General features: G+C 42.6%; 1 protein-coding gene across 6 annotated transcripts in view; it reads right to left on the bottom strand.

Annotated features, from left to right (window-relative positions):
- The window catches only part of ZNF462 (zinc finger protein 462), a 93,999-nt gene that overhangs the window by 45,967 nt on the left and 21,257 nt on the right, over nt 1-26,775 (bottom strand). For 4 of the 6 annotated variants that reach the window (XM_056324183.1, XM_056324177.1, XM_056324180.1 and 1 more), the window contains exons 2-4: nt 7,775-8,026; nt 1,697-7,182; nt 651-815 (exon numbers count right to left, since the gene is read on the bottom strand). In XM_056324183.1, the coding sequence (XP_056180158.1) occupies nt 651-815; nt 1,697-7,182; nt 7,775-7,994 (5,871 nt within the window). In that variant the 5' untranslated portion in view covers nt 7,995-8,026. Of the gene's footprint in view, nt 1-650; nt 816-1,696; nt 7,183-7,774; nt 8,032-24,884; nt 25,052-26,775 lie in introns of those variants that run through there. The other 2 variants (XM_056324176.1, XM_056324182.1) reach the window with 2 other exon arrangements.

The following is a 26,775-nucleotide window of genomic DNA, read 5'->3' as shown; positions in this document are numbered from 1 at the left end:
ACTTCCACTGCCCCTGCCAATATCCTGGAAATCAGGCTGTAGAGCAGGCCCTATCCTTGGGTATGTCCTAGAAGGCATCCCCTTTCACAGGGAGAAAGGAATAACACATTTTTACCTATTCACCTGAATGGGACCACTGGCTTATATGGCCACTGAATGTTTTGTTTGGAGAGAGTATGCAAATATCATGTGAAAAGGTGTACCACAAGCAACTTCACACATTTTGCATGTGCAAACTTCCTCTTCTTTAAAAAAAAAAAACAAAAACAAAAACAAAAAGAAAACAAGCAGCCCTTTTAGGGTTTAACTAAGCAGAGATGTAGCCCAGAATAGCTGAAAGAAGTCTCCTGCTCATAAACCAAGCCGTTCGGTCATCAACGACATCAACTCCTTTGTGGCTGAGAAGAAATGAGAATTAAATAGTCTTCATGTCCCTAGATCAAGAGTGGAAAAAAGTTAAAACATCTTAAAATAAACAAAATGCACTTCAGAAACGTTAGTGTTAAATTAAAACATCATACTGAACTGGAATATACAGTTCAAAAACCATTCAACTTCACAAGAGTCCTCCATAAGTTTTCAATGAGTCCTTTATTTTAAACAATGCAAGAAATGGCAATCACCTTCAGTTGTCTTTTTAAAATTCTTACCTTTACTGTAGCTGACACAGAAGAGACATTCCCATACTGGACATGTTTGCGGAGGTGATTACAGATGGCTCGAAGTGTTGGATGGACTTCCACGCAAAACTTGCATTTGTAGCCAACCACCTTCCTCTCCTTAAGTTTTGAAACATCTTCCAAGTGTCCAAAAGCCTGTTTGAGTACACAATCATGTATCAGTGAAGTATGCTTTATTATCTCATTTTTAGGAACACAGACCACATTTTACACCAGAAAGGAGATTACACTTGATGTACACATATCCTGTTTTGTAGAACTGCTAGGCTGATTTTTGTAGACATCTATTAATGCCTCCAGAGTAAGTGGACAAGACATTTGTGCAGGAGAAACCTTCAGATTCTGTGTAGCAGTGGCCCTTTAGAAGACCATTCAGTCTGGCCTGAAACTATGCTCTCCCATGACACTATGACTTCCCCAACAGCTGTGTGGAGCTTTTCCACAGCAAGTATATTTCAAACTGAAGCAGAAGAAAGGGGGTAAGTGGGCAAGGAAAGGAGCACAATTTGGTCTTCTGCTTATAAGGCACTTGCCTAGAGCTTCAGTTACCAGACAGACTGCGCTCATGTTAATACGGAATCCTTAATCAGAGGAAGTCCTGAGACAGTCAGAAGGCTGAGAAGGAAACTGATGTGTTTATTCAGAGGTACACTGAAGAGGGTAATGGGACATTTTGTAAAGAATCTGCAACAAAGTACATGGCAGCCCTGCCACAAAGGAACAAGTAACTGTCTGATAGAGAAGGCCTTCCACAAGGGTGGGAGGAAGGAAAGCAGAGAAGAGAAAATACTGAAGGAAGGAGTAGGAAGAAGCAAGGCTTCCTACAGAACCTAGAGAGATGTGGAAGATGGATGAGGAAATTAAAGCAGAATGTGTAACTGACTTATGGAGCTCACTGCCATGCTGAGTCATTCATTAGCCTCTGGTCATTTGGCTGTCAAAGACAACATGCAAGTGGGCATTAGTGGGCTCCCTGGCAGGGAGCAGGGAGGGAGACCAGAAACACAAATCCTTACCCTCTCTTGTTTGAAATCTGCAAAAGCACCATCTGCATATTTCTGCTTGCTCAAAAGCTGCTTCCTCCTCTCCTGACGTTTGGCACGCTTCTGGAATTCCTCATTGTGACCATTCAAGTGTGCAGTCAGCTCTGCAGTGCTATGCAATTTCGTATCACAGTGCTTGCACTGGTAGACAGGGTTCTGAGAGCGGGTGCCACTTCCCAGTATAGTAAAGTCCCTCTTCAAATCCTTGGTGTGGTGGTCTGTGTAATGCATGCACAGCAGCTCTGCTGTGCTGAAGGACAGCTTGAAACATTTTATGCACCTGAAGGGAAGCCACTCAATTTCCTGAGCTTCCGTCTCCACCTCAGGTTTTTCATAGTCATTTCTCTCCTCCGCTGGAGTTGGCTTTTCATGCTCATCAGCATACACTGCAGTGAAGTAACCCCCCAGTTTGCTTGCATGCTGCTTCTTAGGGAAAACACCAGGGTGACGCTTCATGTAGTGGGACACAATACCCTTTTTGCTGAAGGACTGGAAGGAACAGAGCGAGCATTTCTTCTTCTCTACAGCCCTCCTCAGCTCCTCACTTAACTGAGGAGTGTCATCCTTGGGAGGAGATGGAATAATCACTTTATTGGGTTTGTCGCTTACCGTCCTGGAGGCTGCTAAGCAGTGAGTGTAGTAAGCATCAATGTCATGTCTTTTCTGGTAGTGTGCCGCAAGCCCTTTGCGGATAGGGTTGGTGTATGAACACAATGCACATTTGAAGAGGTTGTTCTTTCCCTCTGGCTGTGCCCGGACATTGTTATGTTTAATGCGGTAGTGCCTCGCTATCCCCTTCCGGGTAGAGCAGAAGTATTTGCAGAGCTGACACCGGAAAACTGTGTGAGACACTAAATGAGAACTGGAGAAATGAGGTGCTGGCACAGAGACTTCCCCAACATCCTCAACAGTGATTTCTGGCGAAGCCTTGATTTCAGTCACCATGTCTGGCTCCACTGAGGCAGACATCTTTGGTGGTGACTGGGCAAAAACATCAAATTCAGGTTGATTGTGGTATTTTTCATAGTGAATTTTCAGCTTCTCAAGCGTTCCATGGGTGTATGGGCAGAGTTTGCACCGATAAGCACCATAGCCTTGCTTGAAAATCCTACTTGTCTCTTCCACGTCATTCTGAGCTATATCATTTGACTGCTCCACATCATGTACAAAGTCTTCAGCAGTGACCTTTATTGATGGGTGTCGTTTCTGGTAGTGTGTGAGAACGCCATGAATACGTGTATTAATGTATGGGCAATGTCTACATTTATATACGGCCCCTGGGTTAATATCTATATCCTGAGCAAAGTCTGCAGCTTTCACTTTCATGCCAGGATGCTTTTTGCCATAATGTGTCAGGAGGCCATGCAAGTTGTTGTACTCAGACTGGCAAACTGTACACTGATACGGAGTGGAGGAGATGGCAGGGTTTGCAGAAGCCAGTTGAACAGTTTTTTCCTGGGAAAGGCTGGGATCCTCTGCACACTCTGCATCCTGATCCACCTGTGATGTTGTTATCTGGTCTTCAGAATCCATCCTTGTCCCAGCTTCATCAGGCTGTGGGATGGACTTCTCAGCAGCATCCTTCTCCTTTATGATATCTAACAACACAGATTCATCTCCATTCATGGCCCAAGGGTGAAATGCTTGGTAGTGATTAGTAATATCCCAAATGGAAGATGCTTCAAAAATGCAGTCTCTGCATTTATAGGTCTTTATCTCTGTTGGCATTACTAGGGCAGGAGGGGAAGGATCAGGACCTGCCCAGAGTTTAGTTGCCATATATGTATAGTCAACATAATGCTCGGGATGTCTCCTTTGGTAATGCACAAGCAAACCACTTGGCTCCGTGTGCGAATAAATGCACCATTCACAGTGATAACCAGCTTCTATCAAGCCATCTAAAAATGCCCATCTCAGAATGGATGTGACCGTGGCCTTCAGATTTGGGTGGTCTTTCTTAATATGCTTCCTCAATGCATAGAAGTAGGGTGATGTGTAGCTACACTGCCTGCATTTGAGGGCTCTCAGCTTTGACTTGTCCCGTTCAGTGCTGGAGGTGTGAGCAGGCACACTGCCAGTCGATTTCTTCTGGCTGCGATCACAAAGGCTTCTAATGGTGGCTGTATGCTGCCTAATCACATCTGCATTAGCTTTGAAGTCACGATGCTTCTTTTGATAATGAATGAGCACGCCTTTCACGGTCCGATTTCCATAATCACAGTGTTGGCAGAAGAACATTTCATTCTCGGGAGGATTCACAGAGGTCTCAGATCCACCCCGGCTCAACTGCTGCATTGACACTGGTGGCCTCTGAATACCAGGTGGCAACTCAGCAGCCCTCATCATCGCTGCAGTGGGGGGTGCCTGTCTGATATATTTGGCAGTGACCTTTATCTCTGGGTGCCTTTTCTGGTAGTGGACAAGCACTCCTACAACTGAGCGGTTGCTATATGAACAGTGTTTGCAATAGTAGAGTTCAGTAGCAAGGTCTGGGGGTGGTGGTGGGGGAGGGGGAGGTTGAGAAGTCAAGTTGGACAATTTTGGGGAGACAGGTGTCCCCAACTCAAAAGACATCTGAGCCAGGGCAGAGCCCCTGTCAACAGAGACTACACGCATGGTCTTCTGAATTCTGAAATATGATGCTTTTTCTTCAGGGTGCTTTTTCTGGTAATGCACCAGAACTGAATGCATGTTAGGGCTTGCAAATGAACACACGTCACAGTCATAAACAACCACAGTATTGACTGAAGGTTCCTTCTGATTTTCACATTCAGGACTAAAACTCTTGGCGGCACTTTTGTTAAAAGCAGCTGGCACACCAGCCCCACGAGCCACAGGGGTGGAGGTTGCCATAGTTTTTGGAGCAGAATTCAAGATTTCTCTCAGTGTCTGAGACTCTGTGTTCAGCCCTTCTTGCTGCTCAACAACATAGCTTGAAAATATCATTGCATTGTTAATTTTCACTGTAGGATGCATTCTTTGGTAATGTGGCATCAGGCTTCTAACATTCGGGCTTGTATAAGAGCAGAAGCGGCAGCGGTATATCAGATCAGAATGATCAAAGTTCAGTACATTCATAGCTTCAGGATGATGCTCTCCATAATGCTGCTGCAGGTCTTCAAAATTTGTATAGTCAATGTAACACTCAAGACACCGGTACACAGCGCTGTGATCATTGGGATCCAGGATATACCTAAAGCTGAATTTAATATAAGGATGCATTCGCTGGTAGTGGGTGCTAACACTCCTGGCAGATTTGTTGCTGAAATCACAGTGTTTACAATAGTAAAGCCTGCCAGAGTCATTAAACTCTGAATTCTCATTGTTCTGATCGGTACCATACATGTTTGATTGGCTCCCCAAAACAGAGGCATTGGGGCTCTGATGGTCCTTCATGCTGACAGACGAGTAATAGTCTTCCTCATCTTCAGATAAAGTGAGCTCAATCTCCGCTCCATTGGTGGAACTGTAGTCATGCTGCAAGCTTCTAAAGTTTGTCTCCTTCTGGGAATCATTAGCCTCTCTGCCCCACATTTGCTGGGGTGCATAAGAACTGGAAACCTCTATCATTGGTTCTGTTTGCTCTTCTTCTCTGTCTAGCTCCACTTCTATCTCCACCTCATTGTCCTCCTCATCCTCGTCATCATCCTCCACATTAATCACAGCATCTTCTTGCTGTTTGTTTTGGTTGATTTTGCTCTGCAGGTTGCTTGCTATTTCATCAATTCTAGTTCTCTTTTTCACTGGGGAGAGATCTAAAGGGAAGTCATTTGACACCTTCCGAGGGGCTTTCGCAACAAAGTTATTTTTAGATGAGAGCCCAAGGATGGAGGTCTGACTCTTCTTCACTGTGCTGGCAGAGGGGTGAGCATCTGCCTCACTCTCTTGTGATGATGGCGGTCCATCATATTTTGGCAAGTTGTCACAGAATGAATGCTTGTGCTGCTGATGAACTCTGAGGCCTTTCAAAGTTGTGGTGGAATAGTTGCACATTGTGCACTTGTATGGATGCTGTGAATGGGGCTGGGGCGACTGCTGTTGTTGCTGTTGCTGCTGTGGCTGCACTGGATCCATCATCCCAGCAGACTTCCTGCCATTTATATTTCCACTCTCATAAGATGCTGTGCTATCATTCAAAGAGGAGGCAATGCTTTCAGTCTGAGAGTTCATAGTGTCCCAGTCTGATGTTGTTCCTGTGTGACATTGCTTGTGGGCACCAAGCTTTAATGAACTCTTGCAGGTGAAAGGGCATTCATCACACTTGTACACAGCTGTCTTCCCAGACAGGTGGATGTTCTCAATGTGACGGGAAATGCTTCGGCGGTGCATCGTCAGGAAAGGGCAAAAAGGACATTGGAACCTGTTCATATACCTTCTAAAGGGAATTCCTTTTGTTTCCAATAGTTTGTTGCCATCAGATCCCATCAGCTGCTCTGCAGACATTCCTGAGGTCTGGTGATCCATGGAGTTCAAGCCATTCTCGCTGTCCATTTCATTTAGCTCTTCATCTGAGCTGGAGTCATTTAGCATACTGCTTGTTTCCAGGTCAGCAGAAGAATTCGTCATATCAGCAATTCCATAGCGGGATCTGTCAGACAAATTAACCATGCTTGAGTTGTGAGGTGACTTAGGCTTCATTTGAGGGTAAGACATAGAAGAAAACTTGGAAGATGTAGAAGAGTTGGGCCTGATAAGGGAATTGCCCATAGAGCTCCTGAAGTTTGAGACATTAGCATTTGACATCTCACGTCCTGTTGTATTCATGGAGATATAATTAGAGTTTGGGGAAGCATTCTGGGCACTCTTACTCTGTACATCAGGTGCACCAGTTCCATCTTGTTGCTGCCTCAGGCTTGACAGTATTTTTACCATGCTACGGTGCTTCTTCATCATGTGGTCACACCAGCGCTCCCTTCGAGGTGTCTGGTAGCTGCACCATTCACAGCAAAAGTTGCCCCTAGACTTTGTCAGGGGCTTGACCATGGATTCCAAAATGCTCCGCTCCACCACCTCTGCAGGCAGCTCCTTGCAGGGTTCCTGCACTGGCACAGAAGCAGATGTTGATTCAGACACAGCAGCAGCAGCAGTAGGAGGAGTTGAACTCTCTTTCAGGTTGTTTTTGTGATACATTTTCTGGTGCTTAATAATCCTTGCACGCCTGGGTGACTTGTAGGTGCAGAACTGGCAACTGAAAACTTTGCCAAACCCTTCATGCATGATGATGTTGTAATTTAGGGAACTAGCAGTTGGTGGCCCCACTGAGCTCCCCCCAGCCTGTGCTCCATGAACCTTGCGCGTGTGCTCTACCAGAAGGTTTTTGGAACGGAAGTAACGGACACAGAACTTGCACTGGAAAAACTTGTTGGTTGGTTTAGGATTTGGAGCCATGTGCTGACTATAGAAAGTCTGGCTCTGGCTGTAGTAACTTCCAGTTCCCATCTGACTTGTTGCATTTTGCCCTAAAACAAGAATTAAGGTGTATATGTAAATAAATAAAATCAAATAAAGAGGCTTTTTTCTCCACCCACCCTGTATGCATAAGAATGCTATCACATCCTGCATAGATAATAGTCACACAAGGATTCCCTCACTTACTTATGGGGAGATCTACATATCTGGCAATGGTCACAAAAAATTACTGTTATGCATAATTTCTACATGTATGTATGACTGTGGTGGACAGTCTGGGATAGATCTTTTCTGAAATAATCTTGCGGAAAAAATAAAGCTAGTACACTAATAATGTTGAAAATTTTCAAGTGGTTCATGGCAGTGGAGAACCACAATGTAAATCTGAAAACCAAAAAAGCAATATGAAGAACTACATGAAAAGCAGGTGGGAAATAAAACCATCCTCCATGTTTGCATTTACAGAAAAAGCTGTGGTCAGAACCAATATGGCTGAAGCTACACATCTGTTTTGCTGACATAGCAATAAAGATAACAGGAGTTTTTTAGATCACATTAAAAGTAGAAACTAAAACACACAGAAATAAGTCACATGTAAAATAGGGGGTTAGAGTTGAGATCAATCTTACGATTGAGATTTACCTGCTATTTCATCTGCAATTGTAAATTCATCCTTTACAGAAGAAAATTCAACCTCAGTCTGGTTGCTAGCATTTATGGAACCAGACCTTGGCTGGCTAGGACTTTCTTCAGAGACATCAGTTGGCTGCAGAAAAGCAGTGTGAACATCCTGAATGTGAGCTTTCAGGTCTTCATAAGATGGAGCTCGAAAATCGCAGCCATCACACTGCAGCACCTCCATGGTTCAGGGATGACCTTTTACATTAGAAAATTCTGCAAGAAAACAGGGGGAGGAGAGAAGAAAGAGGTATGTTTTTACAGCAATGCCATTGTAACAAATCCTGAAAACAGGCAATACCAAGTTTATGGTGATTCAGTCATTTCCAGAGATTCCACAAAGACACTGGCACAAAACTCAAGCTTTGCTTACCCTATTAAGAGGCATCAATTCAGATTCACATGGAGTCCTACCTAAGTAGCTCACAAATTGCTGACTCAACCCTACAGTCAACTTTCTGACAAGTGACTATTGATTCGATGGGACTCTGTCTCTTAGTTTTTCTATTACACAGGACACAGAAGTTCTTCAGGAGTTTGTCTTGTTCAAAGACCAGAAACTATATGCTCGAGAAACAGCACATTAATCCCAGTCAGGCACTGAAATTTAAAATCAGAAGACAGTGGCTTCTGCCTTCATGAGACCGACTCTAACCCTCCTGGAAGTTGCCAAGTCCTGCCTGATTCACTACTACAGACCAAAAGCCTTCCCAGGAAGAAACATGTCTTTCTCGTCAACATACAGTCTTGATGTTGGTGGAAAACCAAGACATAAATGCATGGTGAGATGCAGCTACATGAACCAAGGTAGAATGTTTTGCTCTGCCCTACTTCCACCAAGCATTGTAGGAGCATCTCCATTCTTTGTTAAAATGATTAGTTTCATTTCAGTCTATTTTGGGCACATGACCTTTGCATATTAGCAGTCTGGGGGATGGAGAGGGCTGGAGGAAGAAAAGGGCAGCAACAGGAATAGGAATACTAAAAAAGTACAATGAAAACAGGAGTTACAACGACTCAAGAGACAGGCTTCCTTGATTTATCCAAAAGCTCCGCACATATGTTGAAGTACAAGCAATATAAGATACAGTAACATGAAGTATGGTGGTTCAGCTTGTGACCAGTTAATCCTGCAACAGAGACCTGTACGCTTCTGCACCACCATGAAGGAGATACAAAGCACAAGCAAAACAAAAAAAATTAGACACTCTTACCCTGTCCAGTACTTAAGCACAAGAGCAATCTTCCTGTATTAATACAGGAATTAGTTCTTTAAGCTTCCATTCATTGCACTGGATAAAAATGATAAACTGAGTTTTTCAGAGGTCCAAGACACAAGGGCAGCCCAAAGCACTGAAAATTCCATGTGTTTATTGTAGGTGGCGTATGAAGCTATTTCCACAGCAAGGAGAAAGCTCCAAAACACTAAGGCACAGAGAGGGTACTGCATCAAGATTTTATGTGAAAGAATGCTTCTTCTGATAGACTGCTAAAATAAACTTCTAGCAAGTCAAATTCTGGACAGTCTGAGCACATAGGCTCTCCACATATTTACCTACATTACTTAGCAGGCTGCACCGTGTCCTTTCTCTCCCCCCTACTCCCTCCCACCACCAATAAAGAAAATGAACGCTGCACCAACTTCTTTTCAGCTAACAAAGTTACAACAATCGAGATACTCAAGCTTTTATGTGCAAGCACCAGACCAAATTGTGTGGAAGAGGTTGCTATCTGCTCTGGATCAAATTACAGCAGTGAGGGAAGCCCCACCCCACGTCTCCTTTAGCACAGTCCATTAGACCTGAAAACAAATTTTTCCATGGAGCAGACGACTCCTGCATTTAGAGCACTTCACAGAAAAGCGGATCATCCAGTTTTCACTACCCATCCCCCAAGCTTAGTCCTTTCATCTCAGCCAAACAAGCCACAGCTCTGCTGAATGTGTTTATCACACTTTCAAGAGATATGAGCCCCTGCGTCACTGAAGCTTTAAGACTCACTAAGCTGCCCTAGTCCTCTGAGCTTTGGGAGCAGCCATTTTAGCTCAGACAACTCCTGCACTCAGAGGCTCAGAGCTTCTCGCCTGTGCACAACATGGCCTCACTTATCTCAGCTTCATCTCAAGCACACCAGGCTTTTCCTTTTTTCTCCTCTTTTTTTCCTCCGCCTCCTTGGGCAACGCTTGAAAAATCAGCATTCCCAGAACACATTTCCCCATCTCCTGCATGACTTGCCCCCCAAATCATGTTGCTACTGTCCCCCTGTGCTGCCCAAGCAGCACCTTCTTTACCTAAGCAGATCGCCCGCAACCATCTCCAAGGATTGGTTCCCCTATCCCGTGGATGACAAATGTGACGGTTCATTCCAGAAACAGAACATTACAGCATCAAGACCCTGGTCCAAGCTGTCCTACAGGCAGAAGCAATACACAGCTGAGCCCCACTAGGAGGAGGTGGGGGGGAGGCAGGTGGGGGGCCTCCAGCCTGCCCTGTCCCTGGGGAGTACTCCTGCTTGGCGCAGAAGACACACCACCCCATTTCCCTGCCAGATTCCAAAGTCTAATGACCTTTGTTAATCGCCAGCCAGCCTGTCTGCATCAGCAAACCCTGCCAGCAGACACACCCTTCACACAAAGGCTGTAGCTATGCCTTTTAAGAGAGGTTCTCTGAAAGCTCCATTGTATACAAGAGAGGAAAAACAACACACACACAAATCTGGCTCTCTCCCCTCACGCCCCCCCACCCCACCCCACCCCCTACCCCTGGAAAACTTCAGACCCTTTAGAAACACCACCGCAAAACGCTGTCAGCTCTGTCTCTCTTGGAAACTTCAGGCCAGATTACAAAATAGAAAACCAGAAGTGAGAGCAAACCTGAGCTTCCAAATAAAGATCATCCTGGCAGCTTCAAGAGGTAAACAACCACCACCATCCCCATCATCTCCAGCAGTCACGACACTGACACTTGGAGAAGGTATCCTCAAGGATGCTGGATGCCGTCTAGACAATCTTAAACTAACAGTACCCTTCTGCTACAAAGGAGAAGGAACAGTTGAGAGATCGTTAATAGCTGCCGACTGCAAAAACTGATGGAGACTTTCTAATAGGTTCCAGCTTGAACCTCAGCAGGGTCTGTATCACAAAGGCACCAAGTCAGAGAAGAGGTTTACCTTACTGCGGCTATGAGGAACAAACATCAGGTACAGCTGAATGGACTTAAATTTGATGTTTTTACCATGCATCACACTGAAAGCAGGATGAAGCATTTTTGTAAGGAATTCTCTACCATTTCTGCATTTTTCTTTAAAATTCAGGCACTGCACAAAGGCAAAGAAAAACACAAACTGCTAGTTTGAGCTCATATATCAAAAGAAACTGAAACACATCTTTATGTCTTTTGTCTGCATGGGATATGAAACAGACCGACCGACCTACCCACCAGCAAAGAGCACTTTCAAGTGCAGATGTTAGCACACTGGCAAGACACACACCCCAAGCAAAAGAGACAAAGATTTGCACGTTTCCATCAAGCTAAGACAACTCATTCAATAATCCTTTACATTTTCAAACAGCACGGTAGGAAAATTTAGAGGGGAATGGAGGTGGAGTGAGAGAGGTGTTACCAAATCCACTAACTCAACAGCAGAAAAGGAAGTCTGGAGAAGAAAAACCCAAACCAACAAAACACAACCAGCATGAAACAAACCCATAAATTCCACATGCCCTCTAACATATTCACAACCAATCTCTAAGACCTACAGACAATGTGACTTCTAAGATACCCTTACTAATGCAATGCTAACATCACCGAACAATTATTAAAATACCACTGTCTGACTAATTTGCATTTACAACCTCTTATATTTACAGCTTTAGTGCTTAATATGGAGGTATTCTCATTTTTTCTTAAAAGTGGAAAGCTTCCAGAACTTTGGGCAAATGAGACTCTCAAAGCCACAGTTTTAAAGACCCAAGGTGATGTCTCAATTGTCTTCGTCAACATTCTCTACACCCATAGATGCATGAGAATATCAGAGGCATAGTTGCATTAGATTCCTAGGTTTTAAAAAACCCAAAACAAAAGATAATTGTGCTTGTTGAACAACAGTCATTACAGAATTTGGCAGCAGCCAAAGTAGTACAAATCATTATGTTTAAGTTTGGTTTTAAAGCTTCAAAATACAAAATTAATTGTGAAGCCCAAGGCACTGACCTCAAAATTGAGCTTCTGTGGTTTGACTACCCATCCGTTGTATTTTGAGATGGAGTCAGCAGAGCTTCTAAAAGTTAATATGCACATGCACAACCACAACTGAAAAGGTCAGTCAGACCGCACACACTAAGTGAACTTCCAGCTCAGTATTAGTAATACTGCATGTATAACAAAGAAACCTCCAGTTCTCCAAGCCTTCCCCTGCTCAGATCATCAGTGGTACCATCATCCCAACCTCATACATGCAGGTTGCACACACAACTTTCATTTTACCTTGTGCCAAGGTGGAGCTGACAGAAATTTCTTCACCAAAAGGGCTGTCAGCACTGGAAGAAGCTGCCCAGGAAAGTGCTTGAGTCACCATCCCTGGAGGTATTTAAAAGGCATGTAGATGTGGTGCTTAGGGACATGGTTTAGCAGTGGACTTAGCAGTGTTAGGTTTAGTGTTGGTCTAATGATCTTAAAGATCTCTTCCAACCTAAATGATTCTGTGATTCTACAATTCATTACACACCCCGTTAAACCACCAGAAACACTGCCAAACCCCTTTCAACTGGACAAAATCCACCTAGAGATGCAGTGTGCATCAGGTTCCTGAGGCTCTCAGGCCTTGCTCTTCTGAGACAGTCCTCCTGGGGCTCCTTGATGGCCCAGGACCCTTTTTCACAACTTGGCACCATCAGCCCCTGCCCCAGCAATGCCACCCGGCCAAGCCAGGCCCACTCACAGGCCCAAGGCCTAGCCAGGCCCCAGGGAGGTCAGCAATGCCCAGGACTACCCCTCAGCCTGCCCTGCTCCCCGCTGTGGCAGTGGGACAGGCCCAGGCCGCCAGGCCCTGACCTGAATCTCCGTGGGGAGCCACGGTGGCTCCTGCACAGCACACTGGGTCAAAGCCTGTCAGCACGGACAAAATGTCTTAGCAGAGGCTGAAGTCATGCCCCAGAGACATCTTTTTTCCTTCAAAACATGCAGAAAGCTTCAGTGTTGGTCTGATCTCCCCCACTACCTTTTTCTTGCTGTTGGAGATCAACCTTCAAGAAATAAACTATCAAACATTCTGGCAATGCAATTCAGAAGCCACTAATTACAGACATGACAAGTTTTCAAAATTGCCATGAGTAGCACTGCAGGCCTTCTTCCCTGTCATAGAAGCCTGAGTTTTACAAGGCACCCGTGCCTACAGCTGCAGTGAGGACCTTCCAGCCGTGCCACCTGGGCTGCTGGCCAGGTTCAGCTCATGGACAACAGGCTGCTCCTCTGGTGTCCTTGGGTTTGGGGTTGTTTTGCCACTCCTCCCTCCCCCCTTTTTTTTTTTCTTAAACACTTTTTCTAAGATCACAGCAAGGAAAATTAAGTCTGACCAAATAAAATCACAGGAGCAGTGCAAAAATTTATACATTTGAGAAACAGGGAACCTGAAGGCTATCCTAACTGTAGGAAGCCAGCCTCATCTTTCATTTAGGAAAAATCCCAAAACCTAATTAATGAGGAATTCAAAGAATAAATTCAACTTTCAGATACAGCCAGGCAAACCTACTCAACTCATGGTTCTTTTCAATAACCAAATTCCAGTCAAGCTTCTGGGATTCTTGGTCCTTTGAGGGTTGTCTTTGGAGTTACTCCTCCAAGCTGGTACCAAAATAAATTAAATTGAAAGACCATTTCTTTTTCCACATTCACTGATGTCTGATTTGGGGTTGTTTATTACATTTTGAATAGTTATACCCATGAGAGAAATACGTTAGCTGATAACTGTGGTCCTGTCAACCATTTCTACCAGTAAATACCTGTGTTGACCTACATGGAAATACATATTACAATGTAAGATATTTTCCGGAAAGAACTTCTATTAGAGATGTAGTACAACTCAACAGTAACAACAATGATCTAAGCTGAGCAAAGGCAGACTCATTGTCTTCCTAAAATATACTTATGCAGCCACCTGGAAGACTGTTTAAACCTGAGGTGGGCTCCAGGTCCAATTCCACAAGAGGTGGTCTTCCTACTACACATTCATTTTACAGTATATTCTAAACTTTTCAGAAATCTCCTAGTCACAGAAAACAGGATGATCAACTTTGTTCGTACCTATACAGTTACTATTTACTTATGTTCCTGAATACATGCATTCATTTAACATACCTGATGCCACACTATGCATCACTGTAAAGCTACCACATAGCTTGCAAAATCTCCTACATTTTAAAGGAAGTATAAACCACATTATTCTTAAAGCTTGTGGAAAAGAGGCCACACAGTACTTGGAGCTGTCTGAGGCACAGATGGGTTTTTCAGTTCAAAAGGACAACAAAAAATCACAGAACCTCTCATTACTTTTCTTTTGGGGAACTCAATACAAAACCACATAAATAACCTGTAATGGGTTCAAATGATGGATATATTATCCGCTCAACTGATTCTCCAAGACTATGACTTTTCAAAAAATGGGGGGGGAGAGACCCAAACCAAATAAATAAACAAAAACTGACAAAATACAAACAGGAAAACAGGTTTACTGAACATTAACGCATATTAGCCATCTCAGTGAAAGACCCTAGCAGAATAAAGGCACACTATGGATTTTGCAGGGAGGTATGAAAGAAAAGAGAATCACAGGAGCACGATGACAGCTTCTTTGAGGTGTCTTGAGAAAAAACTGCAGACCCCAGCCTCAAGCAGACACAGCAAACCAATAGCTATCTCACTGTGGAAAACACAAACTCCACTAGCAAGGAAGACAAAAGTCCAAGATGGAATACTTGATCTTATACCCATGTGTTACTTGCAAGGAAATCAAATCAATAAAGACAATTATAAGTAACCAAAGTACAAAAAGCATCAGGCTGGGGCTATACTCATTCAAGCTACCTAAATGCTGATCACTCGTTTTCCATTTTTCAGAAATAATGTCTCATCTCCTTCTTTCTTTGGGCTCCTGGAATCTGTATGAATATTCTTAAAAAAATACATGAAGAAGCCATCTAAATGCCTGAAGAATAACTTCAAACTTCAAATATTTTTTTAAAAAAGCAGATTGCAAATAAAATGCCACAACTTAATTATAAGACAAATTAAGAGTGTCATGCAGAGTATGATTCTTAACATTTTTTTTGTGTTTTCCTCCTGAAGGTTAGCTGTGAGGCATTACATGGTACAGAACATGGGCAGCTAAGTCTTAGGATGAAGATCTTTACATATGAGAAGGCTCTCTAATATTAAATGCCTTTTGCTCCAAACAAGACCAAGTTGGGGTTTTCTGATCTTCCGAATTACATTCCAGGCAAATTATTAATCCCTACAGAAATCAAAGACTCTAAATATATGTGAGAATCTGAACAACTAAATGGCCAGAGTAGGACTTCTTCCCCTTATTAAGTACGGCAGGTACTTAATTTACTGCACAAAAGTAGTTGTGAAGGTGCAAATACAGAGACAGACAGTTTTGTCAAGTTTTCCTGTGGTTCCCCAGAGTCAATAAACAGGATACTGCTTTGGCCCTGTGTTACAAGAAGATGCAACAACAATTTTACTAGGAAGGGGAGAATTTTGATCAGATAGGCTCCTTTTTTTTAAGAACAAACTTTGTTTCTTTTCCTGCCAGAAGGTGAAGAAGAGGAAGAAAATGAAAACACACAAAAAAAGCATTAAACCATTCTTCTAGACTAACCTTACAAAACTCCAGAGTAGAAATGCAGTCTGCCATTGGTTCCCATTCTGAATTCTCTCAGGAAACAAGCCAAGTCAACCTCACCGACACAACCCAACCAGTGCCCTTCTGCATAGACATACTTGTTCAAGAGGCAAGTGGGCTGTCCCAGTCTAGGTAAAGAGATACCAGAGCCAAACAACTTGGCTTTTGTACCCTGCTCATTAGTGCTCCCATATGGCATAAGGCAACTCAAAGCAGTGGGTCTGGGGTTTCTAATTTCCAGCCAAAAGTGTACTGTTAATTACCTCAAGAAATCCAGTTCCTGCGAGTTAAGCGAGGTGCGCTCCCCCTATACGTGGACTTGGGAGAGGAAGATGTCAGTAGGTGGTGCTGAAGAACAGGGCAGCACTCTGCCTGGGTACTCCATAAACAACCTAATTCCTTCTCATGCATTGCAAATAACATCTCCGAGGTCTTTACACAAAAGATGCATTACCAGCCTCATCCTGGAAGGAGCAGGGGGAGGAGCAGGCTCCTCAGTTTGGCATGATCCCAGCAAAGACCTCTTTCTTGCCAAGAAAAGCCAGAGCTGTTATAAAGAGGGTCCTGCCAGTAGCAAATCGGGTATGACAAACTCAACCACATGCCCGGCTAGACCATGAACTGAAGTGGGAAACAGAAAAACTGTGACTGAAGACAGAAAAGATTATCTCCTGATGGCCATCTGCCCTTAAATGAACCCTAAAACAGAGTTGCACAGCCTGTAGTGCCTTTAGAAGTAATCCTGCCACTCACACCAAACTACACACTCCATTCCACGGTCATATACAGTACTGTAGCTGGTGAGATAAAAGCATGCTTTAGAGAGACCAATGTTAGTTTGCAAGGAGCACAGTGTTTCTACAGAGGCTAAACACAGCTTATAAACCGGTGACAGAGCTAAACCATGCGAACACATGAACTGCTGGATTATTTTAGGGGCCGCAGAATTTTAATCTTGGAGATCTGAGATTAGACCAGCCAACACAGCTGGTTTGAATCACAAGCAGGCACTCTCAGCGTAGTCACTGAGGTGGAAATCAAGTCACTAGCACTCAGAAACCACAAAAGTCAAGGGCAAAGCTCTGCTTTGGGACTGCTACTGAAAAATGTCTTCAAGAAGGCAAAATAAAGAGATATTATCACCATCTTGAAAGACGGATGTGAAAAGATGCTTTGTTGGACACATGTTCCTCCTTTAACTGCAGAGACTGGACCTAGGTTGTAGCAGCAGTGACAGAGACTGACATCAGCTGGTGACAGGAGTAATCTTTCAGCCAGAGATCACTTCCATAATGCAGAAGCCAGTATGGTAGATACGCAAGACTCTAAGTAAGAGAAAACCACAGGGCAGCTGGGAACCAAAGAAACGCATGGATCAGATTCAAGAGAGGCAAAGCCCACTGCCCGTCTTTCATCACCATTAAGAGCTCACCTTAGTAAGGACCCTGGGGATGATGCAGCCCTCTCCCTCAGTCCATCCTGAGATCTTCCATGCTCCAGAAGTACTCCTTTAAAGAGTGAACCCTGTGCAGAGACCATGTGGAGAGGATGAAAAAGGGCATTCAGAGGAATGGGTTTAACCCTATAAAGCCAAAGCACCAGAAGTCATGTTCTGTATCAGCAGACAAAGCTAAGAAAGAACAGCAGATCACCTCCTGCAGACCCAAACCCACCTATTGTGCAACTTTAATTATACATGGATGGAAGCCTACTGGAGGACAAGAAAACACTGATTAAGAACATCTAAAGATTGTTCTGCTTTCCCAGTCTACTCCTCAGAAACACTCATTTGTTTGAGGAGATCCACTGACATCCTAGCTATTTTAACACCGTCTTTGTCTCCAGCTATCCCTCCCCCTCCCCCCAAGCTTCCTGCTACATTTGACATTTGCTGGACTGTAAGCAGAAGCTTCTCTGTCAGCCAGTGCATTTCCTCAGGTAATACAAATCCATCACTGACCTATTTATAATGCCAGACAGAATACACAGTTTTATTTGTCTACTGACTTACTTGCAGTATGGCAGCCAGCATCTCTGCCCTAGGTAGAACAATATATACTTTTCCAGTATTTGACACATATCAGACTAGTGATTATCACTAGGCTGCCACCCCTCTCCCTGCCAACCCTCCCACAAGATCTTTTCCACCAGTGTAAGTGAAGATCCTCTGTCTGTTTGGGATGGTGGCTGCAAGATGCTGGTCTTATCACTAATGACTGAAAAGTGGTACTGCTGAAAAGGAGAAACAGTAAGTTGCAGCCAACACTTATGTTGTGCAAAATAGTTTACTTGGTCCCAAATAACTTTACATATACACATATACTCCATTGGATTACATGTCAGAATGTAACTACTACATTGGATACATGCTGGAATGCAGTATCCTGTGTCCGAATGAGAACCTTCCCCTTCAATCCCCACCTCCACCCACCCCGTCCTTCCAAGGAAACCAGTTTTTGTAGTTGGTGTAATATACGAAGCCCAAATATAAAAGATTTAAAATAGCATACTGGTTCAGTCATCATCATTATGTGGTACACAGAGAGTAGACAGTCTCTAGAAGAAACTAAGTTGAACATCTACAATGCACTTCAAAGGGTGTGGGTTGGGGAAGAGGAAATCAGAGTGATCCTAGGATTATGGATCACCGTATCTATAAATTGACCAAGTTTAACGGAAGTTCTCCAACCAGAAAGTGTTTGGATCGAAGAGGCATTAGAAACTATTACATTAAAAACAGAAAAAAGCTGCTATTCCCCATCTATAAAAGAAGCATACTCTGTTATGCAGGTAATAATTAAGAATTATATCCCTCACAAAAAGTAAAAAAAAACCCAAACAAAAAACAACTTCTTGTTAACCTTACTTCTCATCTTTCCAATAATAAACAGTCCTTTCCCCTGACTACTCTGGACATAATCAAGTTAAGGAGAAAACTATTATTAAAGCTGAGTTGTATCAAAAGTAGTAAGCATGTTGAAGCTCCTGATGGATTTCTTCTGTCCTAGTTTAATCCTTTTTGCTTTAAATAAGCTGTTTGAGGGTCAGCCACTAAGATCCAATTTCTTTTTCTTCCTCCTAAGCAATACCCAAACAGGAAATGAACCATGAAGAAGAAAAAATAACTAAGACCTTCTTTGTAATAAGGCACAAGGCTAAGAAGGGCTGAAATTATAACCAACTGCATCCTTCAAAAGCTACAATCCATGCAAGTATGTAGACACAACAGAACTACTGCACCTTTTTTCATTTCTGCCAGTCTATTACTCAACACCTTGGTTTCTTCTGCTGTTGTCAATGCTTTACATTTAACCATTTAAAGCTGAAGTATTTTTAAGCATTTTAAATAACCAGAAAGGTAACAAAATCCAATTTTAGAACAAAACAATCGGTTCCCATTTGTCATAACATTACTCTCGTTTTGAAGAAAGTGGAACCATTCTCACTTTACCCAAAAGGTATAGGATGAAATCTGATAAGAGAAACTGGTTGCCAAAACCTTATCGCAGAATACCTAAACAATTGCCAAACAATATAGAAAGAAAATAATGTCTCTTCTCCTAAGGAAAGTTCAGTTCAAGAGTAGTTCATCAACATAAAAAGTTATCTTAAAAAAAAAATATTAACAGGAGACCATGAATACCATGTTCTTCTATTTTCCAGCCACCATCCTATTGTTCTATTTAACCCATTGAATTAAACTAACAACTTCTCATAATTTACAAGTAATTCATTAAAGATCTTAGCTACCTAAGGTCATCACCAATTTGAAAACTGGCCATCATGTTTTATTCAAACATTCTGAAAGAAGGCAGCGTATCTTCATTATGAAGAAAAAAAAAAAGCATAGTACAGTCCAGAGAAAGTATCTGGATAAATTAAGTTTCCTTAACCTTTGGGAATCTGTGTAACCTGGAAACTGAACCTAAATGCTTGATTTTTGTAAAAGGCAGGACGTAGAAAATTCAACAGAGGTTCCCAAAGAGCACACTGTCTAAAGCAAGGTGAAGGCTGGAAGAAGTATTCTGCCTTTGTCTACAACCAGAAGCCATTTATGCTTGGCTCTAGGAAAGCAAGTCCGGGCAGCAGTTCTCCTCTCTCCCTAGTGGTACACTAGCCACTGCTTTAGCTGCAAAGAGAGTAACTACTCCAGGGATATTCTCTGTCCAAAGAGGAGGGGACAGAACATCCTGACTGCCAACAGCTACACAACCAAAACACAGAGATATAATGAGGTCATTGTGTATCTGCATATGGAGCAGGTCCATCTTGTTCTGAAGGATCCACTTTGTGTTACTATTCTCACTAGAAGCCCTCTGCAACTGACCTTGGCATGTCTTCCAACAAATGCTTTCATCAAGCTTCCAGGTCATCCTGAATATCGCACCAAGCCATGTGTGTTAGAAGGACCTGAAGTGAGGTTGTACCCAAACTTGGACATGCTTTTGGACTTAACAGGGGTTATTTGAAACTGCAATAGCTCTAAATAACTCCATGGGTACATAAACCTTGACATTTAGTGTGCACGCAAAGTAGACAGAAGTGGATAAGATATGTTTTGAGCTAACAAACAGAGCAAAACCATCTTTAAAAATACCCTAAAGAACCCAGAAGATTCAAGCCCTGTGATGGTTTAAACACCAAACAGAACTTTCAACCTGGTGAAATACAAACAAATTTATGCCATATAATGTGCCTTTCAATTAGTCTGAATACTTCAGAAGTAATGTTCTGTAAGCAAAGGAAGGGTAGTCTTGCTCACAGTGTTTTCAACAAAGAGGAAGAATATTCACCTACATTAATGACAAAGACACACATGCTGTGTTCTACAGTTCCAAAGCAAAGGGCACATAATTGAAATCGGATTTACTGATGATTGTAGAACCACTTAAAAAAAGGAACCAAAGTTTGATTTAAAGGGAAGACTTACAAACTTCCCAACTAACTGCTCTTCCAAGAGGTACACATAAATGCTTTAGGTAGATCATTGAATCCTCCAGCTTTTTAAAGAGATTTTAAAATAAGGCAGGATTACTTCAAAGCAGAACTATATAAAGAAATGCTTCTTCTGCTTCTTCTTACTGAAGGAACAAGAATGAAAACAAGCAAGTGAGGAAAAAAAACCACCCTAAACCACAAAGATCATAGACTCAACTGTTATAACATTGTATGTCCACAGATTTATGCTGGTTGGAAGGGTCAGGATGCATCTTCTTAACCGCAAATGGAGACGAGACATCGGCAATCAGAGTGATAACACATGTATCTCATCAACAAGAGTTGAGCTAAGTGAACAGCATTCAGCAATACTGCTTGCCAGTCAGGTGAATTTCTTCCTTTTTTTTCATCCCAGAAAAGGCATACATGCACCTTATGACACCAAAATACATACAAAGAGTATTTTGAGGCACTTAATTTATGTTAGCTAACATCATTTAACACTACGGAAAAGATGAAGCAAGAACGTAATGAGGTTTGTAGTCCATTCTAGACTTTTTCCCCTTTAAAACTCATTTGAATAAAAGCCATTTTTACTTGTTTCTTGCAATAATTCAATTGTTTCATGCAACACTCCATTCAAGCGTGTGTTCTTCTTTGCAGGAATGTGTGCAGAGTGGAAGTTGTCACATTAATTTAGGACCTCATTGACAGTCAGTCCTTAAGAAATTTCATTTTTCATTCTGCTGTTTATGGAACACCAAAGCAAGACAAAAGACAATATCCTATGTTTCAGATTTCCATTCATTTATCACAAAAAAGTCACATAAGTCAGCAGAAGTAACTTGCTCTCAGAGAGAGAAAAGACTGAAGTATTACCCTGGTTTACCTGCTGAAAATTATCAAACAAAATCTGAAGACTAACAACCTGTAGGTAACATGTAAGGAATAAAAAGGCAGAATAAAATTTATCAAGTAGCAATACTGCCACTGTATTCCATACAGTTACTATGTATTTATTTGACTGATGCAGCTTCAGGCCATGCTGGGGTAGGCTTGCTCTGTGTAAAAAGCAAGGTGAGTGAGCCTGCACCACGAAGAAACTTCTTCCTTTACCTGGTAATGGAGAAGCACATGTAGCTTCTGTAGCCTGGCTCCAGGTCACAGAGCTGGTCTGTGACACAGCCAGCAGCAGAAAGTGGGTTTCCAGACTCTGACCCTTCCCCATTATGCCACGCTACCTTTCTGTGCCATTATTCCTCAAATCCCAGCGCTGACTTCCCACAACAACTACAAATGAAAGGTTCTCCAGCACAGAAGTTAGAATTTTATGAGCAGGGGTAAATCATACACCACACACAAAGATGGAACTGATGTTCTTTATTTATCTTTGCATTTACTTCTTAACTGGAGTTGCCATTTCCAGCTTTCTGCAGAGAATCCAGGCCTTTTGTTGAAGAATTTAGGTCACCTCAGCAAACTGTCTGCAGAGCTGATGAGAAGAATACTAGGGGAGACAGAGTTTAGAGATGGTGAACATGGTCTAACCTCCATATTACTTGAGATCACAGTGGAAGAAGGTACATGGAAAACAGGATGGCCATCCAAAAAGGGAGCTTTATATGGGGGTGAGGAAGGATATTTATTTTGAAGGACTGACAGCTAGAGAAACTGAAATTCTTATATGGTCCGAGAGGCTTTTCTTTTAATACAGTTCTGTCCAAACTACTCCATCCTTCTACTCTCTTCCCGTACTCTTCTAAATAATGGGCAACATGTTAATAATCTTCTCTTCTAGCAACCATCAAACCTAACTAGAAGTCATCACAGGGACTTTTCTTTATAGCACCTTTATAAAAATGCCTGTACAAGGAACACTTTAGGTCTTCCTCAGTGTCATCTGTAAGAAGGAGATATTCATGACCAAAGAAGAGGAAGTTTGATTTAATCAGACCTCTATTTCATACATGCTTGCTGGAGCCGCAAAGTGTGTGCACACTTCCACTCCACCCTGGCTAACAAAATTTATGAGAACAAAGCAGGCAATTAGTTTTCACATGCTGACAGTTGCACCCACCCTTGTTAGGACATCACAACAAACAAGATGCACATATTTTATGGATTTTTCAAAAGTGTTCACACTGTAAGAGAATCAAGTCCTACAAAATGTTTAGGCTACAGCATCACCTTCAGTTTATGTTCAACTAGCATGTAAAGCTATTATGTCCTTTCTGAAAAACTTCAATAAAACAACTGTTCCAGTTCGAAGCCTGGATGTCTAAGAAAATACAACTGTCCAAAAAAGGTGATTAGGGTGTGCTCAGAGCCTACCAAGGACTCCTGATCCTGTTTAATGTGAACCCAAACTCTTCAGAAGGAGCTCACAGACACAGAACAAGTCTCTGTAGTAATCCGAGACACTAGCTGACATTCCTGTTGAAGGAAGCATACTGAGCATACTTCATCCTACGTCTGCAGAGCATAACCAGCCTGAGCTCTGCCAAAAGCCAAGTGTGTCATGGGCATCTGTGACCGTAACTTTGCCTAGGCAGAGACACAAAGTGGTAACACCTTTTCTTTGGGTTTTTCTTCCCCCTGTAGCTCTCTAGCTGTCAACTGAGATACACAAATATGCTTGCTGCAGCTGGAAAAAGCCTAGCTAAAAATCCAGTTTGCATTTACTGTGAGGTGCATCTGGGGATCGGGGGTTTTTTCTGGAAACTGCATCTGTCCACTCCATGCAGTCAAAAATGTAGGCTCCAATCTTTAGCACACCAGCTTGAGGCAGCATACAGGCAGATAAGAATGTGCACAGCTGCTACCTGCACACAGTTTCTGTTATGTCAGAAGCACATGTCTGAGAAGCACACTCCCTGCTGCTTCACACTGAGCCACTGGAGGAACCCTGACTTCCCACCCTTGTCAGCCCAGCTCACAATTATCAAGCAAAGTCTGAAAGTTGATATGACATCAGCATTCTGGGGAAGCAGGCAAAAAAGGGGTTAAATCTTTCACCTTCTTCATCCCTGTCTACCTTCGTAAGTGATCAAGAATTGTATCTTCCGATTTTCTTAGACCGAGTAGTGTCACCTTTTCTTTCAAAAGATCATTCCCTTCCAACATAACTTACCTCACCTTCCAAGCTGTATTCTTGACATTAATCCTTAGATTTCTGCTCTTCTGTCATAAATAGCTCTTCCTGGTCTACCTACTACCTCCTCTTTAGGCCCCTCCTTCTCCAGGTCTTCTAGAAAAATGCAAACTGATCATCTGCTGTTTCCACCACCCAACAGAGAATGATGCTGGTGTTGTGTTATCTGTAAGGTATCTCTGAAGTCAAAGGAGCTGGACTTCCATTTCTTCTGATGACGTTTGTACAGCATACCGAGTGCTGGTTACTCAGCATTCAGTATGAAATAAAAGCCACTTCTTTTAAGGAGCACATTTTCAAAAAAGACTGTTCTGCCTAGAACCATTACTCAGTAGAGCAGAGAAAATGAGGGAGGGAAAAGGGAGGGCTAGGAAGGAGTACAGCAGACACCACCAGGAATGAATGACAGTCATCTGGTCTTACTGTCTGTGAACGCTGCTGCTGCTGAGGGGCCTCCCATGCATTCTAGAAACTGCTGTCTGAGGCTGTAGAGTCTTACATTTCTTCCTCTTTCTTTTTGAGGAACAAGACTCCCTCTTTGGTTCTCATTGTCCGTTGCTCTGAACTCAGTAACTGATATAACTGTGGTAAGTCAAGATATTGCGCATGTGTGTGCATGTGTGTATGCTATGTCTGGATCCTCAGGAAGGCAGACTGGTATTTTATTTTTAAACTTTGGCTCCTGTTGCACAGCCCCACATATAATGGCTCCACTCCTGAAGGTTGGATAGTCTTCTGCTATCGGTTTTCAAAGAAAAACAAAGCCATGCAAGCCAATACCACCAAAAGAACAAGAGCAAAGTTCTCTCCTAAAGATTTTCATCCCCTCATAAAAAAACAAGAGAACACAGAAATATTAAGCCATCAGTGTCATTCCAACTTCCTGCTGCTGTATGCTTACAAGCTACAGAATATTGTGCAAGTCCCAGTAACTGCTGTGCTTTTAGAGATTTCTCCTGGGTTTTATTTCTAGAAATTTGCTGGAGTCCTGCCAATTTTCCCCAACTGAGGACCAGACCTTTATGTGGGTACAGCCTTTTATTATGAAGTGGAGGGTCAAAATAGGAATAAGATTCTCCTTACCTGAAAGCAGAACCTGCAATGGATCTTCAAGGTCTCAGAAGCTGAAGGAGGAAGAACCAGACTTCCTAATCATAGGAGTGGTGCTACAGTTCACCCTTCCTGAAGAGCCTGCCCTTCAGATGTGTTCCAAAGCTGACAAACTAACTTGTATCATATACCTCTAGCCACCTGCAGTACAAGATCATTTTAGCAGTGAAGCTTCACTGTCAAAAAAAAAGTGGTTTCCTTTTCAGCTGAGCACACAGGGGCTGTATCTGTAGGCTTGATTACTAGAAGAAAGGAAATGTTTCAAGTTGAAGACAAGAAGGTTCCATTGCACCCATGCCTGGGAGGACAGATTTTACACAGAACATGGGAGACAAGGGAGAAAAGGGAACAGTTTGCTAAGAAGATACCTTCTTATCTTCACTTTACTTGCATTTCATGATGGAAGACAGCCACTAATCTCAGCATCACTTCCAGGTTAAAACAGTCACTCATTTCAAAACCAAGAAACAGAGGAAACAGCTCAGACTTCTTTCTCCTTCTTCACTCCTGAACTCAACTTTGTTCTCCCATTGTCTTCTAACCCCTCCAGTCAGACTACTGCAATGCAGAGTTCTGAATCTTGAAAGCAGTCTTCCAAAACTGAAACTACAAATTAAGAACTGAAAACAATTTGTCAACAATTAGGGAATCAAAACTCTCCTTCATCCAGCTGTAGTAATTGGTTTATGAAGTTAAATAGAAAAGCATTTACAGTGATGCCTCTACTGCAGCATGACCTTCAAAACCAAGCTAATGTACTATTCTTCCCAGAAACTGACTTGTGCATCACGTATCAAAAAGAGAGGATGTAATGATCATGCTTATTGTTAAGTTAATGTCTTTGGTTAGCACAGAAGACAAAAAGATTCTCTAAGTTTCCTAGATTTATCCTTTTTGATAGTCCAAAGTCTAGTATTTTGAGAGGTGTCTAACAGAAAACTGAAACAGATTACTACTGAAAGGGCTGAGACCCTTGAATTCACTGAAATGCTTTTATAGTATAATTGGTGGGATATCTCTAGTAGAAAGATAGGTTACTCTAAGAAACTGACATTTTGACAAATTCTGACTGGGTTTTTATGCCACAACCACCTCTGTGGTGACTGCACGACCAAAGTCTCTAGTTTCTCTCTGTAAAACCAGGACTAAAGCTCTGGGTGACCAAAGTGCTGGGTTGTAGAGCCCAGAGGAAACCAGAGGTCTTCTGTCTGGGGGTTTTACTGATCCTTTAGAAACCACAATGCGAACGTCTATAGCACCTCTGTCAGAACTACAGTAACCTTGTTCTATTTCTTCTTTTCCTCTATTGAGACAACAGAAGAATACACCTAATTTTTAAGAAGAGGGCAGCTTCCACAAACGTTGTGCACAGATTCCACTTTGAAAACAACGTGCAGATCACTTCTCCATAGCTTTAAGCCTATGACAGGGAAATGGAGGAAAGCCCACTACAGATAATCAACCCTAAACTATTAACTACAAACCTGCAGTCAGCCTTATAATTTAATTTAACTTGGTTATTTGCTTCCCTCCTCTTTGCCACGTGAGAAAAAGTCTTCATGCACATCCTGGTAAAACTCAATCACCTCTTCAGACTTCCTACACCTCCAAGTTGCAGTGTTCCCATCAGCTGGTTTTTAAGACAACTAATCCCTGACCCAGCAAGAGATAACAGCAGTGGGAGTCATCTTGCTGAAAGTTCACCTTCTGCACCTAGACAGCTGTCCAAGTCCAACTCAATGGTAACAGTTTAAAGCCTGTCTCCCACCACATATGAAGAGAAACTACACTTAGGCTTGGCACCTTAGGACTTTGTTACAGAGTCCATTAGTTATTCCAATAGCTCTTAATCTTATTCCACTAT

Source organism: Falco biarmicus, chromosome Z (assembly GCF_023638135.1).
Source record: "Falco biarmicus isolate bFalBia1 chromosome Z, bFalBia1.pri, whole genome shotgun sequence".
Lineage (NCBI taxonomy): Eukaryota > Metazoa > Chordata > Aves > Falconiformes > Falconidae > Falco > Falco biarmicus.
Note: the sequence above shows the minus strand (reverse complement) of the source record. Positions and strands in the feature narration are given on the sequence as shown.